The sequence below is a fragment of the Balaenoptera ricei genome, chromosome 17 (genome assembly GCF_028023285.1).
Source record: "Balaenoptera ricei isolate mBalRic1 chromosome 17, mBalRic1.hap2, whole genome shotgun sequence".
NCBI lineage: Eukaryota > Metazoa > Chordata > Mammalia > Artiodactyla > Balaenopteridae > Balaenoptera > Balaenoptera ricei.
This window is the reverse complement of record NC_082655.1, coordinates 69,094,665-69,114,206: the sequence shown is the minus strand read 5'-3', so window position 1 is coordinate 69,114,206 and position 19,542 is coordinate 69,094,665. Positions and strand designations below refer to the sequence as shown.

General features: G+C 36.0%; 1 protein-coding gene across 5 annotated transcripts in view; it reads left to right on the top strand.

Annotated features, from left to right (window-relative positions):
* PREX2 (phosphatidylinositol-3,4,5-trisphosphate dependent Rac exchange factor 2) overlaps positions 1 to 19,542 on the top strand; it is a 299,616-nt gene that overhangs the window by 188,896 nt on the left and 91,178 nt on the right. For 3 of the 5 annotated variants that reach the window (XM_059902418.1, XM_059902416.1, XM_059902420.1), the window contains exons 30-34: positions 49 to 177; positions 5,988 to 6,029; positions 9,900 to 10,117; positions 13,848 to 13,950; positions 16,568 to 16,711. In XM_059902418.1, the coding sequence (XP_059758401.1) occupies positions 49 to 177; positions 5,988 to 6,029; positions 9,900 to 10,117; positions 13,848 to 13,950; positions 16,568 to 16,711 (636 nt within the window). Of the gene's footprint in view, positions 1 to 48; positions 178 to 5,987; positions 6,030 to 9,899; positions 10,118 to 13,847; positions 13,951 to 16,567; positions 16,712 to 19,542 lie in introns of those variants that run through there. The other 2 variants (XM_059902419.1, XM_059902421.1) reach the window with 2 other exon arrangements.

Here is a 19,542-nt window from a genome sequence, read left to right as displayed (position 1 = left end):
AACTGGTAAATGGTTGAGACTTAAGAGAGCTTTTCTGTGTTTATTTAGAGTTTCAGCAGGAAATGGAACCAAAGCTGAGTTGTCCAAAAAGGTTAAGGCTTCACATCAAGCAAGATCCTTGGAATCTTCCCAGCAGTGTCCGGAATCTTGCTCAGAACATCAGAAAATTTGTTGAAGGTCAGGATGAAAAGCAAAGAACATACCATGACATTAGCAATACTCATTTAAAAACCCATTAAACCCAAAAGTTTAGTCATGCCTTGATTACTTTTTGAAGTTTTTCATGTTAGGAGGAAAATAAAAGGACTGAAAAGGGTGAGTGAAGGCGGAGGAGGGAAAGAAGGAATAAGATGACAGAACCTTGTGTTCCAAGGATCTAAATGATGTGGACTGTATCACGGAAAATATTCTCAGGCAATAAAGTAAGGGCTCATTCTTAGGAAGACAAGTGGAACGTGGAGGGATTTTCATATTTTATAACATGAAAGAGTATCAGAAAAATTTCTAAAGGGTTCACAAAACGTATGAAGCTATACTTCATGGAAAGTCTGCAAAATCAATTTTTAGTCTATGAGAATCAAAATAATGACATAGGTTGCATCATTAGTTTTTAAGTTTCTCTTTCAGAAGCGTTTGTCTAAGTTGATTGTTATAAACTAGCATGAGATTGTCTACTCAACTTCCCATAACTGATACAGCCTCTGATTGGAGATATAAAAAACTTCAAGACAACTCCAGTGAGTCTTGTTGCATGTTGTTTAGGGTCAGAGTTATTAAGTAGAAAATTCTGAGAGTTTCTAAAGTGATTGTGGTGAAAAAGATGAAATGAGAAATTTGTTTAATTTTTTTGTAATGTCTAAATCAGTGGTTTTCTTCCCAGTATTAGAACAGTGGTTGGCAGTGTCTAGAGACATTTTTCCATTGTCACAATCGTGGGCATGCTACTGGCATCTAGTGGGTAGAGGCCAGAGATGCTGCTAAACATTCTACAAGGTTCCAGACAGTCCCTCACAACAAAGAATTATTTGGTCCTAAATGTCCATAGCACTAAGGTTGAGAAACCTGTACAATAAATATTACGGCTGTATTCCCCCATCATTTGTATGTCATTGGGATGTGGTAAATATTATTCAGCAGAACTAACATCATAACCCACTTTTTTTTTAACCCATCACTACCATTTTTTTAGGGTAAATTAGAGAGAGTTGCATACTTTGCTGATGGAAGACAGCTCTTACACCCTGTAGGGTCTGAGCCTGTGATGTCACTCCTTTGTGCCTCAGTGTCTTCATTCACTAAACGACAGGGATGGTGTAAATGTTCTGTGATTACCCAGTCTTCTGCCTGGAAATATACTCAAGTATAACAGCTTAGATATTGTTTAGAGATCAATAGAGAAGAAATTTGTACAGATATGGAAAGCTCCAAATAAATCACAACAATTCTATTGTATGATGAAACCTTTTATTCTTGACAACTGCATTTCTTGACTGTATCTATTTTGTAGCTAAATATAATGATTATTTGTGACACATTATAACATCCCGTTCAATCAAAAGTCTGAGTTTAAAACCCCCCAAAATAATGACCAGCAAAAATGACAAACATATTTTTAAAGGCTGTGAGCTTTAAGGAATTTAAGCATATACTCTACTGAGTAAAAGGTGTGTTTTCGCTGAGTGGATGCCAGTGTCATAGCACTCCTAAAAGTTATAATTTGTGAATCTAAATGCAGTTATTCTCATCATCTCTGACTTTTTCTTTTTACATTATATTTGTTTTTAGAATAAATGCAATATCAATCGAGAACAAAGAAACCCTTAAAACTTTTTGTTTTGTTTTTTGAAGAGCTTTATCTTTAAGAAAATAACTTCTAATGCAGGGCAAAAAACTTATTTTTTGAAAAGGTATTTTTTTAAAGAATTTTACATTTTCATCTCAAGTCCTGCCTTATATACTCAGTACTTCTTTTCACAATGAGCGGCCATAGCGATGACAACTGTCTACATATATTGATTGATTGATTGATGTTGTGAATATTAGTGCCACTCTTGGTCATGGGAGCCCAGCAGCTGATTGAGCATGGCTGGCTGTGCTGAGTCCTCCAGTCAATAGAGTCAACAGAGGGAGGGCTCTTGGCAGAATTTAAGTTGCATCCCTGGCTGCAAGTCTCAGAGAGATGCAGTTACTCTTTGGGTAAGAGCTGTGATTGTCACCGTGTTAAGTGAGTCTTTAAAAACAATTAATCCGTAGTTCAGCTCAGTGGACCATCAAGGGAGAGGACAAGCTACCATTTCCTGGTGATCTGTGTGGTGTCTGGTCCTGTTCTATGGGGTGGAAGCAGCAGCGCTGGGATCCTTGTAATCAGCTGCTTGCTCTGTGGACAAACTCAGAAGTAACCTCACGCGTTCAGCATGAATTCATCCTGTTCAAGTTAAAGTGGTTTTCATTCTATTTCCCAAATTGTCTTTATGGAAGGATTAGTTTAATGGAAGGTTACGTCTGGGCTGGAAGTTCAACATAATGTTACCTTGCCGGAATGTCATGGTGTATATGTACAGCTGGGATGACCCCATTCTGATATTCCCGTAGGGGAGGAAAAAAATATCCTTTTTTTCTTTAACTCTCCCAGTAAATTAGTCTGACAAAAAACAAATTAACAAGAGAAAAGCATATAAATTTATTTATTATAATTTTCACATGAACACGGGAGCCTTCATAAGGAAATGAAGACCAGAAGAAAAGTTTAAACCTGAGTGTCTTTATACTAGGTTTGAAGAAGTGTAGAAAGTCCTGGAAAAATGTTATAGGACAAAAGGGTATATGAGCTAAGTGCAGTAACCTGGGGGGGTTCTGCAAGGCCTGTTCCTCTTGGCACCCCTCCCTCCTTGGAGATAAGGATGCTCCTTTCCTTTGGGTATCGCTCTCCTGAGCAGCCGATGACCTGCTTCCGGGGAAGAGGGAGGTGGTCAGAGAGTCCTTCCTGCCCTCACTGTTTCTCCGATTCCTTCAGCTTAAAATAATTCAATGTGCCAAAGTGCCGTATTTGGGGGTAGCATGTTCCAAACCCCATCATTCCTTCATCTCTGATTTCAAAATATCCTAGCAAGTATATACCAAATATGATATCAAAGTATAATAAGTGTATGGTCTCTATGTAGGAGGGACTGTTCCAGTGCCATTCATAAGTTATCTCAGTGCATGCCATTCACTCAAAGCCTGTAAACTGAGGGCAGAGGAGAGCAGAAGAAATAGTGGACTAAATGGGGGACAGAGTCATTGTGTGGTATCACTAAGATAATCTCCTCCTTAATTCCTCAGCTAAGTGACGGAATCACAGTGTCAGCTAACTGAAGATATTTTTACGTGGTTAGCCCACTGTGGTATTGTGATTTATAATACGAAATATATATTTGATCTTCATCCCCTTTTCTGGCACAGAGATAAAAAAACCCTTGGGATTTCCTGTGATGAGAGGATAAAGCTGTCTTTTCTTATGTTAATGAGGTGACTTTTAGAAATCACCTATGGATGGTGGCTGGTTGCCTGGGGAACCAACCTTGTGAGTAGAAGGTTGGAATTTTAAGTCCCACCCCTGACCTCCAGGGAGGGGAGAGAGGCTGGAGATTGAGTTCAGTTGCTAATGGCCAATTATTTAATCGACCATGCTTCTGTTATGAAGCCACCGTAAAACCCCAAAAGGAGAGGACTGGAGAGTTTCTAGGCTGGTGAACTTGTGTTGGTGCCTGGAGCTCTGTGCCCTCTCCCCATGCCTTGCCCTGTGCCTTGCCCTCTTCCATCTGGCTGTTCCTGAGTTACATCCTTTTATAATAAACTGGTAATCTAGTAAGTAAAATGTTTCTCTGAGTTCTGTGAGCTGTTCTAGCAAATTAATCGAACCCAAGGAGGGGATCATTGGAACCTCCTGTGTACAGCCAGTTGGTCAGAAGCACAGATGACAACCTGGACTTGTGATTGGTGTCTGAAGGAGGGTGAGTGGGTGGGGAGACAGTCCTGTGGGGCTGAGCCCTCATCCTGTGGGATCTACAGGTAGATAGTGTCAGAACTGAATTGAATCTTAGGACACCCAACTGGGGTTGAAGAGTTGCTTGGTGGTGTGGGGAAGAACACACATCTAAATTGGATCCACCATCACCTTAAATTCAAATGTCTGTTAGTGACAATTCAATTCTTTGTTGCCTACAAAAATTATACTCCTTTTAAAAGCTCCTATTTTTCTAGCAACCTACTTTTTTTTCATTTTTTTCTCTGCCTTTGTCCTAATATCCTAAAGAGCTTCTTCTTCTTCTTCTTCTTCTCCTTCTCCTTCTCCTTCTCCTTTTCCTTCTTCTTCTTCTTCTTCTTCTTCTTCTTCTTCTTCTTCTTCTTCCTCTTCCTCTTCCTCTTCCTCTTCCTCTTCTTCTTCTTCTTCTTCTTCATTCAAAAGTCTGTTCAGTTTTTCAGTTACTAAAATAGTTTTCTGGCTAATCCCTTGTCTCTATCTTTTCTGGTTCATATACACCATCACCAGATTCATTCTCCTAAAATATCATGTTCAGTACCCTGCCTCAGAGCCTTAGAGTTATTTTCTGTTAGATAAATCTAAACTCATCAATCTGATGCTGAAAGCCATTTTTCAATAGGGCTTTCCAATTGTATCCCAATCTCAATCTCTTAATGATATAATAAAACCTTTTCTATGCTAGATTGTTGAATGTTTGGCATTTATTCTCTACTCTATTCCCTTGCTAGCACTATTTCCCACTCTTAGGATATGTACTTAGTCCCCTGACAATGAACTTTGAAAATTTAAAAAATTTTGAGACTCTCTTAAAAAAATTTATTCCAATTTTAGCCATATCCAGGTTACAATAATAATAGTGCTTCACAGGTACACAGCACTTTAAATAATTTTCCAAGGCTTTTAATATATATTCCCATTTATTTTTTATACACAGTCCTATAAAATAGATAAGACAGATGTTATTATCACTTATGAATGAGCAAGTTGAGACTCAAAAGTAGATTAACAATGTACTGAAGATGACAAAGCTAGTGTGTAACAGATGGGTCTCCTGACTCAGTCCAGTGTACTTTTCTGCCTCTGAAATCCATTTGTTCTTGTGTCTCACTTGTAAAACTTAATGCCCTTTCAGGCATCTCCTGCGTTTCTTATCTGTTACTTTTGTTGCTCTGACTCTGCTGTGAACCTATTTAGAATAGGGTACAACCTAGCCTTTTTTATTTCCCATAATCTTGGTTACATAAAGGAACTCTTTATGTTTTAATATTTTCCTATTGCAAGTAAACTATTTACCAGTTGGAAGCAAATGGACACAGAGCTCATTGGGCACATAGCAATCAGTATGATGTTAATACACATCATTTATCAGACATCTGTGATTGGCCCTGTGTGGGGATGGGGTGAGAAGAAGAGTATTTGGAAATATTTAGTATTTTTCTGTCTTTTAGGGCAGTATCTTGACCTACAGATAGGAAAACCACAATATATACATATATTTCTAATATTAATACACAGTATAATTCACAATATAATGTACACATATTTATTAATATATATTTATATATTATATTACATATATTCTTTATATATTGTATATATAATTTTTAAAAGTTTAAATTTTAAAAATACTGTTTGACAGTTTATTGATCAAGACCATAATAGCTGTAGGTATTTAGAGAACACCATGCAAGCTACAACAGCTAATGATGACCTACAACGGTAGCAGGATTTGAATGGTGTTTCATAGGCTCATGTAATTCAGATCTGGAAGAGATTTTAGGGTCTTGAGCAATGGGTAGAATTTATATAGGTAGATAGGCAAAAATAGCTTGTCAAGTAAATGGAATTTTTATTATCTAATGTATATGATAAGGTTGTGCTAATTTTTACTACACAATTAAAATGTGATGTTAGTTGCAGAAAAAGACTGAACAACTGACTGGTATGTTTTCTTTCTCTGCAGAGGTAAAGTGTAGGATACTCCTGGCTCTTCTTGAATATTCAGGTAATATTTTACAATATTTTTACTATTTGAGATTATTATAGCCCATGACCTTAGATGTCTTATGATATGAAGGCAATGTCTTCAACTGTTTACAAAATAGATGGAAATATGATCTCTACCTTTTCTAAAGCCTTGCAGAGATTAAAAAAATACTTAGATAGTATTTTGATAAAACATATGCTCATTTCCAATTAAAGGTTAAAAACATGAAAACATATAAATGTACATTTCTACAAAATATAATTTAAAAGGAGAAAGGGAGGAGGTTTTGGTAAAGTTAATTGTACGAATAGGTTTTTTTGTGAAACTGTGTCTAACTTTTTTTTATAACAAGGATGTAGGCGGGTTCAGATTTAAGGAGAAACAGACTGTGCTTTTGATAGGAGGACTCTCAATCTGAAATCGTTTTGCAAGGGCATGGACACAGAGAGGGGAAGAATTTGTGAGCACTTTTACAGTCTGTCACACTTGGAAAATTTAAATTATAAACGAATGATGAGCCAACTTAACCAAGAGGGCCTTTTTTTTTTTTGATGATTGGTTTTTGCTTTGCTTTTTGACTGAGTAGTAATATCAAAAGTATCTTACATTTTTTGAGCTTTAATAATGACAGTGTAGTCGATGGACCTCATTTTTATGGATTTCACTGAGTTCTCACAACTACTCTGTAAGAATATTATTATTGTTTCCACAGTTTTAAAGGTGAAGAAATCTACATTCAAGCAGATGAATAATAACTAGCACATGGTAGTCAATCAACACATATTTTGGGACATCTAGAAGATTAGGCGTAGAGATGCCTTACTGGGTGAATAAATAAATAGTAGGTGCAGTTTTGAAATTCAAACTTAGTTCTGCCAGTTCCAGAAATGGTCCTGGAATGCATTGCTTTATTTATTAATATTCAGATGGCTGTTTTTATTTTGATTTCAATTTCATTTTTCTATTCCTATCATAATTCTCCTTTTTTCCTACTTGATTTACTCCTTTTTTCTTTGTTACATTTGAATGATACCAAACGTAGCCAAATTACTCCATATTGTTGGCTATAAAATTATGCTTTTCACTTGAAAAGGGTGGACTGGGTCTGCTAAACATTATTCTTAATTGTCTTTTATTCCTGTCTTTCTCTCTCTCTGATCTCTTCTTTTTGTTTCTTTGTTTATTTTGCTTTCTTTCCCCTACAATCTCAGAATAATGACAGATTACTTGCATGTCTAGAAACCATCTCATTCTTTTCAGATCAGCAAGCTTACAATGGAATTTGAGTTTTTTAAACAGTTGAGACTAAATGAAGTGTTAATATTTTTAAACATGTCTGTAGAAGATGAATTTAAGTAGGTGCTTAAATACTGAAATGAAACGGAAGCCTTTGATAGGTAAAAATCCATTTGTTTCGAGTGTATTCCCACTACAAGGGAATTTTTACTTGGCGAAAATAAACAAGCTGTCAAGAAAAACAGAACTTGCTTTTCTTCTTTTACTAGAAGCTGGGAGCAGCTGTTGTGATTCTTGCTGTAGTTCTTATTGATAAAAATGAGGAATGAGAATAGCTTTGGTAAAGGATGGACACTTGTGACTTTCGAACAGCTGCATAATTAAAAGGAAAAGACCTATATGTTTTTGCTGAAAGTTTGCTTATTGGGTTTCTTTCTTTATCATGATGTTCCTTCTCTATTTAGCAATAAAACTGAGCACCCGTGTGCCAGGCACCATGCTAGATGCTAGGGAAAAGAAGAATCATGATAACATCACTGTCCGTTTTCACCTTGCTAAGTGCTTAAATGTTTTTATCTCATTTATCTTCATCACAGATCTAAGAAGTAGGAATAACCCCTATTTTACGAATAGGGATCTGATACCTAGAATTGTATAGATTAAAATTGGCAGAATGGGAAGTTGAAAGCAGATTATCTGTCTCTCAAGTCCCTGAGCATAAATCACATGCATGATATGCCACTTCCCCGGGCGTTGATGTGCTGACGGTCCCTGGGGGAAGACAAGCACGTGAGCAAACTCTCACAATGCTAGGTCATTAGCCCTTCGGTAGGGGGAGACACCCCCAGACCTGCGGGGGCAGAAAGAAATGCACAGACTTCCTGAAGGAGAGAGGACATTCCCCAAAGGAAGATAATATTTTAGTAGTTCAATGAGTTGACTCTTGAAGAATGATTTCAAGTTTGCTGGGTGGTGAGGGGAGGAGGGTGGCCCTCAGCCAGAGGGCCCATGGACCAAGAATCACCCTTTTAAGTCAAACTAAATCCGGTCATTTCAAGAAGCCAGAGAATGAGCTCATACATTTTCATTTCACTTAATTCATTTGTTTGTTAGTTACTCTACTGGTTCATTATTTTCATTCAGTAAATATTTGTTGAATGTCTACACGCAGTTAGAAATTATGCACAACGGAATAAGTGTTTTGCTTTTTTCTTAGTTGAGAATTGGACAAAGTTCTTTCCCAGTTTAGCCATTTTATAGTGACCTGTAAAACGCTCTTTTCTGTCTATTAGAACGGGCACATAGTGTATAACTACTTAAAGGAAATGTCTAACACATGTTGTTAGTTAAATCAACAGGTTGAACTATGTGGAATTCCCATATTCAGTCATGTTGACCTACTGAAACAGCAAGTTCATATAGTTCAACCTAGTCAATGAATATTTTTATTATATAATTAAATATTTTTAATATTTAATCCTGTTTCTAACAAAATTTTCAAGAGTAGCTTTTACTAACAGTGAAACTAAGTAACAAGCAGCAATTATGTGTACACATGCTTTGACGGTCATTAAAAACAGGTGTTCCATGTTCTTGGTAAACAACTTAGAAACTATGCCTTTCTATCAATAAAGCAAGAACTCATTGCTGAGTAAAGGCAGCATGTTTATCTACATTATACACTAATTATTGACAATGCTTCTTCATTTTGGAAGATTCTGAGCCCTCAAAATATTCAGTACACTTTTGGGAGTATGATGATATTTACTTGTGTTGTTACTCTAGTACAAGAGATTTCTCAATGTACAGAATGTATGGCTTGGTGTTCATGTTGTTTATGTAGTTTGTATTATATCCAACGCCCCAGAGAAGTGAACCCTTTGGGATCAGGTTCTCAGGGGCACAGCTGCTTTCCATTTGAAAAACCTGAGGTCCAGGACTGGCAATTCACAGGGTAAACATACCTTCAAAGTGGGTCAATCAAAAGTCCAGTTAATTGCAGAATAAGAATGCTAGTAAAAATCAATTAATGCTAGAACTGCAAATATTTTACCTATTTCAAAAAAATATAGGAATTTATGAACTGGACCTGTTTATACCTTATGAAGTTGAATAGGTGACTTCAGGAGATACAGATTTGCATATTATTACAAGCAATTGGACATGATACTCTTCCCCATGTGTGTTTCACATTAATATTTGAATAGGTCTACTAGGTAATTTTTTAAAATTTAGTACTAATAATATTGTATTTCATTTACCAGCACAAACTGAAAAACTGGACTTTGAGTTTTCTTTAGGAAAGTGTCATGCACCAGTGCAAATTGTGTTCCGTCATGAAAAATAAAGTAAATAAAATAAAGCCTTATTTTATTGGGTTTTATAAAACAATTTAGTGATCGCAAAATAAAGTTACAATATCAATTAAGAAAAATGAGCTTAATGTTTCTAACATTTTTGGGTGTTCAGTGTTTTCTAAAAGGCATACTTGCTCAAACGTATGTGCTCATGAATAGAGCTCAAATTCACATTTTTCACATGGTGTGAGTTTAGGGAAAGGATGAAATAACAGTGAGTGCAAATGCTGAATGAATTGGTCTTATTCAACTATGACATTTTCCAAAACTGCCTTTATGTTCTCCTGGATCACAGACAGTGAGACACAGCTCCGAAGAGACATGGTTTTCTGCCAGAGTCTCGTGGCCACAGTCTGTGCCTTCTCCGAGCAGCTCATGGCCGCCTTAAACCAGATGTTTGACAACAGCAAGGAAAATGAGATGGAAACTTGGGAAGCCAGCAGAAGGTGGCTGGACCAGATAGCAAATGCAGGAGTTCTTTTTCACTTTCAGTCACTTCTGTCACCAAACTTGGTAAGGAACCACAATGCCTCCCACTGGCTGTGTCAACTGGAACGTACATTGGGACCTATTCCCGCTAAAACATGGTTATTCGTTATTGTATCCACAATCATCCAGCTCCTTTAAAAGGATATGTTTTTCCATGGGCAAATATAGCTCTAATAAGTATGTGGAAATACCTTTCCTGATTTTTATTCTCAGTGGCTGCTAAAAGCTGAGAAAGCCTCCATCTGTTACTAATTCCTGTATCCCTAAGCACCGGCCGAGAAAGGTCAGCAGTGGAAAGAGTGTCTGCTGCGGTTGCTTATTTCCAGTCCAGAAGGAAGAGTCTGCCATGAGACCCGAGCTCCCCCTGAGGTTGATGTCCTGGAACATGCTCTTAGAAGAGCTCTGACAACTTGCACGCCATACTGTCTGACAATCTGGTTAAAATTTGCATGTGTTAAATGATTTTATTTCCTTCCTTTGTGTGCATGTTTTTCCTGTTAAATCTAAGAACACTGCCTTAATTACTATAAAATATTCCGTGTTTATGCATCAGTTGTCCACAGAGGAGATGAAGAAAGCATCTCGAAATATTTGATAAAACTGTGGTGAACTTAGAGTTTTTTCACATATACTTCCTGTGGTTCTGATAGTTGTCATGATGTATAAAGGCAGATATGTTCAGTTTATTTAAACTTAAGGTGCGTGTTAAATATAATTTTGATTTGAAACATGAGACGCTATTTTATCTGTTAAAGTACACATAGAAAATGGAGCTACCAAGTAACATGGTTGAGTTTTTAAACGAACGTATATGAGTTTACACATCAAAATAATGTTTTTCTTCAATGGTATTGAGGACAGGGGGGTAATTGCTGCACTGCAAGGTCATAAAAAGTTCTGGAATGGTACGGTAAGGAAGTCCATTCAGCTGAGTGAAATTCAGAGGAACAGGATTAGATTCTTTTGAAAAGACTCTATACACTCCATGTGGGTGATCAATTTTTTATTTGGTTTCTAATATAACCAAATAAGAAAGATTTAATTAATGAAGACTTTGAAATAAGTCACTTGAAAAGTGTTTAAAAACAAAATAAATACTAATTAATCATTGCCTATCAAATAAAAATTACGTAAGATAAGATGCCCTCTTCCTAATGCATGGTAGGCTTTAAGTGTTTGTTGAACAAATTAATTAATGAATGAGGCTTCATTTCTATTCTTTTCTTACTTAAAAACTGCCATTGTCTAGTCAAGTGCTGGTACATTTATTTGAAATCTCAAGGAATGGGGGAAAATATTTGTAATTCATACATCTGGTAAGTGACATATCCAGACTATATAAAGAATCCTTAAAACTAAAGAATAAAAAGACATCTCGATTAAAAAGCAGGCAAAGGATTTGAATGGCCATTTCTCCAGAGAAGATATAAAATGGCCAAAAGCACATGGAAAGACAATTAACATCATTAGCCATTGGGGACATGCAACTCAAAACTACAATGAGATACTATGTCACAGTGATGTGGATGGCTACACTCCAAAAGACAGACAGGCACAAGTGTTGGTGAGGATGTGGAGAAATTGTAACCCTCAGACACTGCTGGGGGCAATGGAAAATAGTGCAGCCATTTTGGAAAACATTTCGGCAGTTCCTCAAAATGTTAAACGTGGAATTCCCAGAAATTCTACTCCTAGGTAATATCCAAGAGAAAAGAAAACTTACATTCTAGCAAAACTTGTACACAAATGTTCCTGGCAAGATTATTCATAATACCTAAAAAGTGGAAACAACCCAAATGTCCATGAGCTGTCTGATGAGTGGATAAACAAGTTGGGGTGTATCCATACAATGAAATATTATTCAGCAGTAAAAAGGAGTGAGGTACTGATACATGCTACAACATGGATGAACCTTGGAAACATGTTACGAGAAATAAACCAGTTACAAAAGACCATGTATTATTTGATTACATTATTATGTAATAATATAATAGGCAAACTTTAGAGACTGAAAATAGGCTAGTGGTTGCCTGGGGCTAAGGATTGGAGGAAGGTATATGGAGGATGAATGCTAATGGGTACTGAGTTTCTTTTTTGGGGTGGTGAAAATATTCTAAAATCGGATGATGGTGATAGTTACACAACTCTGCATATATACTAAAAACCCCTGAGCTGTATACTTAAAATGGGTGAATTTTATGGTATGTGAATTATATCTCAAGAAAGCTGTTTTTTTGTTTTTTTTAAGAAAGCTGTTTTTTTGTTTTAAATTGGTCTTATGAAACCCTTAAGTTTATTTAAAGAATTGATAAAAAATAATTCAAAGGTAGTTAAGAAAAAAGTCAAAGAAACTTGTAGTCTTTCTGCCTCTGTAACAAGAGCGCTAAGGGCCTCCTGGAACTGCGAAGAGCTCCCTGGGAGCTGCAGGCACAGGCGGTCTGTGTGTTCCTGGGCTCTGAGCACAGTCCTAGGTCCTTGGGTATGACTTTAGCCACATCTGCAAGTTACGATCAGAGGGCAGCCTGTTTGGAACATTTCTTCCTGTGTGTATTCCTCTCAATTGGAAGAATGCTGATTCTTTAGTCCTGTCCCTACAATTCCAGGTTCATGGCATTTTTCTGCTGCTTCAAAGGACTTTAAAAAGTCACAGTCTTATAAACATTTATCCAGCACTTACTGTGTACCATCCATTATATTAAGTACCAAACTAAGGTACAAAGGTGATGACGCTGTTAACCTTTTGGTATCCATTCAGTCCTTCTTTGGGGTCTGAGGCTGCCTTAGTGGGTTTTTTCCCACACGCAATGGAAATTTTTTACCATCTCCTTCACCCTCTACTCATGCTGCCCCCAAAATATGGCTATAAGCTTACAGCAACTTTTAAAATGCGGGTAAAGCATGTTAAAATTATCTTTAAAAAGGATCCTTGACATTCTTAAGGCAACAAATGTACCTTTGAGATAAAAGTTGTGTATGATTAGGTTAATTATTCTTTCATGAGGAAATTAGTAAAAGACTTTAGATAGTGCACTGAACTGCTAATAGGAAGGCCAGATCCAGTAGTAGAAAGATGATGTCGCTGAGATATGCAATGAACTTGTTACCATGTCTGGCCTTACCTGCCTCAGCTGTAAAATATGCTGTAGGAATGAAATGAATGATTAAAACAAATCAAATCTCATATTCACAAGATTCTAGATTAAGGCCCCGTAATAGGCAAGTGAAAATGATTCTTGTCTCCAGGCTCTTTGGAAGAAAAATCATTACATACATGCAAATTGCTTTTATCACAGTTTTCACAAATTGCAAATTGAATAATGCACAGGTTATCTTACCGTAAAGTAGGATGACCATTATGTACTGGGCTTTTTAAGAAAACAATATTTTTGTCTTGCAGCTGTTATATTTGTAAGATTATAGAAATTTAGAGGCAAATAGCATGTTTTTTTGCTTACACATTTGTAACTAATAAACAAAATCAATAGAATTAGAATCTAGCTACAAAATAGACTGAAAAAATCATTTAGACAGCAGAGAAAAGGGAAAATATAAAACTACAAAAGAAACATAACTTAGGATTTGTTAATTTCATTTTAGGCAATAAATTCTTAGATGTGTTGATAATTTGGTTTGTACTTAAATAAAACGCAAGTGAACCTAGTTTTGGTCTGGAGTTGTTACGTTGTATTATTTTATATTATGTTTTATCCCAAACAATCCTGTCATATCATGTATTGTTTTTCTTTCTTTCTAGACAGATGAACAAGCCATGCTAGAAGATACACTGGTTGCACTATTTGATTTGGAAAAGGTTTCTTTTTACTTTAAACCATCAGAAGAGGAACCCCTGGTTGCAAGTAAGTAGTTAAATATTTCATGTATGTTTTGTAAAATTTCTTTGACATCAGACAACAACATAAGTCATAACTTTGATATGAATATATTTGATATGCAGTTTAAGTTTTATATAAAATATTATATTTAGGGTAAAATAGTAATAACCAACTGGGGAAGTGATAGAAAGTATATATAAATTAAATTTACAGCTAATTTTATACTTTTGTTTTTAGCTATTAGTCTGACCTCTAAAACTTTTTTGGAGTGTGTGTGTCAAATATTGTGCTACTCAAGATTGCCTTTTCTTTCTTTTTTGTTATTGTGGTGAAATATACATAGCATAAAATTTACCACTTAACCCATTTTCAGTATACAATTCAGTGGTATTAAGTTCATTCAAAATGTTGTGCAACCATTTCCACCATCCATCTCCAGAACTTTTTCATCTTCCCAAACAGAAACTCCATACCCCTTAAACAATCACTACCCTCCCCCGCTTCTCCAATTCCTGGTAACCTCTATTCCACTTTCTGGCTCTGAATTTGCCTATGCTACGTACCTCATATAAGTGGGATCACAGAACATTTGTCCTTTCTGCTGCTTTTTTCATGTCAAGACTTCTTTTAATAAAAGAACTGCCCTAATATTTCTGGCTATGTGGATAATCTCTGAGGCCTCCAAAACGTTCGCTCAAATATATAATAATTGCTTAGCAAAATTGTTTGAATTGGGTTTCCACTCCTTATCTTCAGTTGATCCTGTAGAGAATGTGTTAGCAGGCAATGAAAACAGTGTTTAGAGCCAAGAATATACAGAGACATTATAGTTGTTTGATCTGACAATAATTGATAAAATTTATAATTTAATTCTGAAGTAGACACATAGTCTACATATTTGCCAGCTTAAAAATGAAAATTAAAAATTATTTTATCCAAGTGTCAAAAAATTTAGTGTGTACAAATATAATCACATTAACTATCTTGATTCATTTATTCATCCTGTACAATTTCCAAGATGGCAAAACCTATCTTGTTCATTGCTGTATATCCAGCACTCAAGAGATGCCTGGAACAAAAAGGCCAATGTTTTTTTTCAAGTAAATGAATGAACAAATATCAATTCAGTTTATACAGTGCATCAGGCAGAAAGGCTTTATGGTTATAAAAGTAGAAGGATAAACTTGCTGTGCAGAATGAAGAATAGAATTTCAACAGAACTTGGTTGTATCTAATGTTGCAAAGAAGTTACTTTATGAAATTGAATTGAAAGATTGAAAAGTATCCCTTTCCTTTAGCAATTGGCCATCATTAAACCTAACAAAGGCATTGTTTTAGAAGTATACATCCAGAGAAATAGCAACACCTAGGGCTTAATTTCTATATCTTTTAGTTTCTGCAAGTCATGATCATTTATCTACCATTTCAACATTGTCACAAATAAGTTTAAAATGTGTCTATCGGTCCAAGAAATCTTTAGCAGTTTGTTATTTTTCTGTTTCTTGTTTGTTCATAAGTGTGAGGATCCCCTAAGTATTATGGTAGAAGATCTAAACAGATCTTTCAGGGCTGGGAAAGGTTTTTATTTATTTGCACATTTCCAATGTCTAGTACAATAAATAGGGACTCAATAAATATTCATTTAATCTGTTATCTAGGAATTATAATCATTCATTCATTGAAAATTTCTTAAGTGCCTACTTATGGCCAAGCACTATTCTAAGTGTTGGACACAATAGAGAACTAAACAGAGAGATAAATAATAAGTGAAATAAATGAGGTATTTTGATAATAAATTAGAAGATAATATGAATGCATGACAGGAAATAGAAAAAGAGCAAAGGATGAAAATGAAGGGGCAGGTAGGGCAATTTTTTTTTTTTTTTTTTTTTTGGCTGTGTTGGGTCTTCGTTTCTGCGTGAGGGCTTTCTCTAGTTGCGGCAAGTGGGGGCCACTCTTCATCGCGGTGCACGGGCCTCTTCACTGTCGTGGCCTCTCTTGTTGCGGAGCACAGGCTCCAGACGCGCAGGCTCAGTAGTTGTGGCTCACGGGCCTAGTTGCTCCGCGGCGTGTGGGATCTTCCCAGACCAGGGCTCGAACCCGTGTCCCCTGCATTGGCAGGCAGATTCTCAACCACTGCGCCACCAGGGAAGCCCAGGTAGGGCATTTTTGATCTGGTGCTCTGGGAATGGAACTTGCAAAACCCGTGCTAATTTTGATAATGGTTGCTGTGTACTCCGTTTCTTGAACACTACTTCAGAAGTGTACCCCAAGGACTCATCTTGACTAAAATATGAATGAGGCAGCTGTCCTGGGAGACTGTGATTCCAAACCATGTGTAGCTAAACTTCTCATTTAGTTAAGTGAGACACCTGGTGTGTTAAAGTGTAACGAAGTTTCCTATTACAGAATTTTATATACAGTACAGTAATAAACCTGTTGCTTTAGCTAATGAGAACCTGATTTAATACTCTTTCACCAAATAGTACTGTCAGTATGCCAAACCTGAACTTTAATATACGTGGGTACTTTTAATATATTAGTTTCTAGTAATTTTAGGGATTCTTTTTAAAGCTTAACAAATATACTAAATAAAATATCCTGATTTTAGGAAGTAATATAACATTAAATGTCATTTTAGATGTTCCTCTTACTTATCAAGCTGAAGGAAGCCGGCAAGCTCTGAAAGTTTACTTCTACATCGATAGTTATCATTTTGAACAACTGCCTCAAAGGTTGAAAAACGGAGGAGGGTTTAAAATTCATCCTGTTCTTTTTGCACAAGGTAAACTGCTTTCTTTATTATACTTCATGTACTTAAATTATTTTATCTTTATCAATTTTTTAAAATGTAGTTGTAACCATCCTTTTTTTTCATTAATTCAAAAATTTATTATTAGTACCTAGGTAATATGTTTACTGGTGGGAATGTTTGTTAAGGAAAGAATTGCGTGTGGTTTAAATATTTATCAAATAGGATTACAGCATTATTTATAGTGGAGAAATAAGGCATGAGTGGCTTAAATAAAGATAAATTAAGTTGGCTTAAATAAATTATGGTAGAACCATTAAAATGGGTTGGTTAAGATATTTTATGAGATAGAAGAAGTTTGATAATATACCCACGCAGATTACAAAAAAGAATTTATATTATAGTCTCAATTTACATGTATGTATATACTTACATGTGTGTAAAATGTATCATTGGATGATTAAATTGATGACATTTTATTCTTTAAGTTTTTTTGCATTGTGTCAACTTTTTTGTCAGTAAAAATGTATTCCTTTCATAATAAAAAAATTGTTTTGGCAAATAAACAATGAGTGTTAACTGCAGTAGAAGAAATTAAGAATAACATGAATAAGAAGATTCTTGCAGTGAAGTGATTTCCCAGGGAAGGTCCTGGATCTTTTTTATTTCTGTGGTCACAAATGCTGCCAGAAAAGATCAGAAATTCAGATTATTGTGTAGTATCTTTTTGTCTATGATTTTTTTTTAATTCATGCTGTGATCAAGATTGTATCAATTTCTCTGAGTGGTACCACAGAACATTTCATTTTTTCTTCTTTTGAGTTTTCAAGACTGCATTGGTATTGCTGTAGAATTTTTATATTCTAATAAAAAATGAGAAGAGTAGAGGAATAAAATCCATCTCAGTAAGGGAAGAACAGAGAAGCATATGAAATCTAAATTCACTGCCAAGTGAAAATTCTGCTTTGTACCACATGCATGTTGTTATAATTCTAAAAGATAGAATACTCTTCCTTCAGTTGCCGTAGTTTAAAAACGACTACCTCAGATACTTGGCAAGAATACATTTAAGCAGAGAAAAATTTCAGCACAGAGATCTTAGGAGTTATTAGAAGGTATTTTCATTTATGTGATAGGGTCCATGTAGGTAATAAAAGAATCTGCAATGAAAAGAAATAAAAAAGAAAAAGAAATTGAGCAAAAATAGACCTTTGGAACTATGTTAGGAGAATAATTTAGCCCAAAATATGTTAAAAGCCATTACAGAGATCAGTAGTTTTAGAAGAAAGGAAAGGCTGCTGGTCTGGAATATTAACTTCTATAGGGTTTAACCAGACCTTGCCCTTGTTAAAGGCTCTTCATTTCTTTTCCTTTATTTCTCTGTTTTAAAAAATTCTGTCTTTGAAATCATTACTGGGATGACAGATGGCATTAATCATCTTTTCTAAAAAAGTGATTACATTTGTGACACACCAACCATAAATAGCTGAATATTCATACCCAGCAGCCAGTGTGCATAGGGAAAAAATGATTTTGCAAGTAACCTCTATTTTATAACTGTGGCTAAAGCTAATTTAAAAAGAATCCTGAAATATATATGATTTCAATGAGTACACTATTGCTTTTACAGTGTAACGTAAAGAAAAACTCTAGCAAACATTAGGTTTTAGTATTCACACAGCAGTAAAATATGAAAAATGATTTGATGAGGCGACAGTGGAAACACTTCTGCAGTGGAGGTCACAGATAGGTAAAGAAGACTGGAAAATAGTCTGTCTCGTTAAAAATCTGTCAGTGATAAGGTTGTTTATTTAAAGGAGTTGCAGAGGTTCCGCTGCATTCATAAAACTCCCATGAGGAATCATTAGTAACTCTGAGTTTTCATCAGCTTTAGAGAAGCACAGGAAATTCAGCCCTAGTTTGAGCAGCGATTACCATCCGGTAATTGAAAGTGGTGGTAAATGGGAGAGATTCCAAATGGAGTCTATTCCTGGGATGAAAGTTTAATTGAAGGGTTTTAGTTTTGTGGGTATATGAGTCTTTGTTAGCAAATAATAAAGAGAAAAGTAGATGAATTTGAAAATTTCCTGGGAAATATATTAGAGTCAGCGCTCCTAAGGTTGTCCGTGGTACCATGTACCTAGAACAAGAAGCAAATGTCCTGCCTTCTCGTTTTTTCTTGTCTGCGTGGATCCTTGGGCAAAGGAGGGCACATGGATGAATGGGGCCCCCTGCAGAGATGGGACCAACTAGTAAATCAGGAATTCCAGGGTTGGAGGCAAGCAGGGTAAACTTTTAGGGAACGTACATTGCTGAAAACCAGAGCTGCTGGAGAAAAAGAGTCTAGGCAGACAAAATGGCAAAAAGGCGGATTTCCAAGGTTAGGAACACAGAAACAGCCAGACAGAAAAGTCAGCGCAAAGCATAACCAAAATGCTAGAAGGTAAAGATCACACTAAAGCAGTCTTCTAGAATTACTTCCTACAAGTCAGAGAATTAATCCTTTTAGGATCCCTGAGCCCTTGGTAAGATAAAACAAGTAACTATAAACTGGGTGAAAAATGGGAGTCCAAGGAGGATAGATATCCAGGGTCGCTGGCTTGCTTTCATGCTGTCTCTCCGTGGTTCTCAAGCTGGCTGCCCTTTAATCACCTTGAGAACGTTTTAGAAAATACCCATGCTTGGTTCCTTGGTTCCACACAGAACCAATGAAGTCAGAATCTCTGGGAAGTGGGGCACGAATACCAGTATATTTTAGAAGCTTTCCAGGTGATTCCAATATCCACCAAGAGTGAGAAAGCACAGAGCTATGTGGATTATAAACCACTGTGCAGTTATCTAGTTAATCTTTGCTTAGTTACATT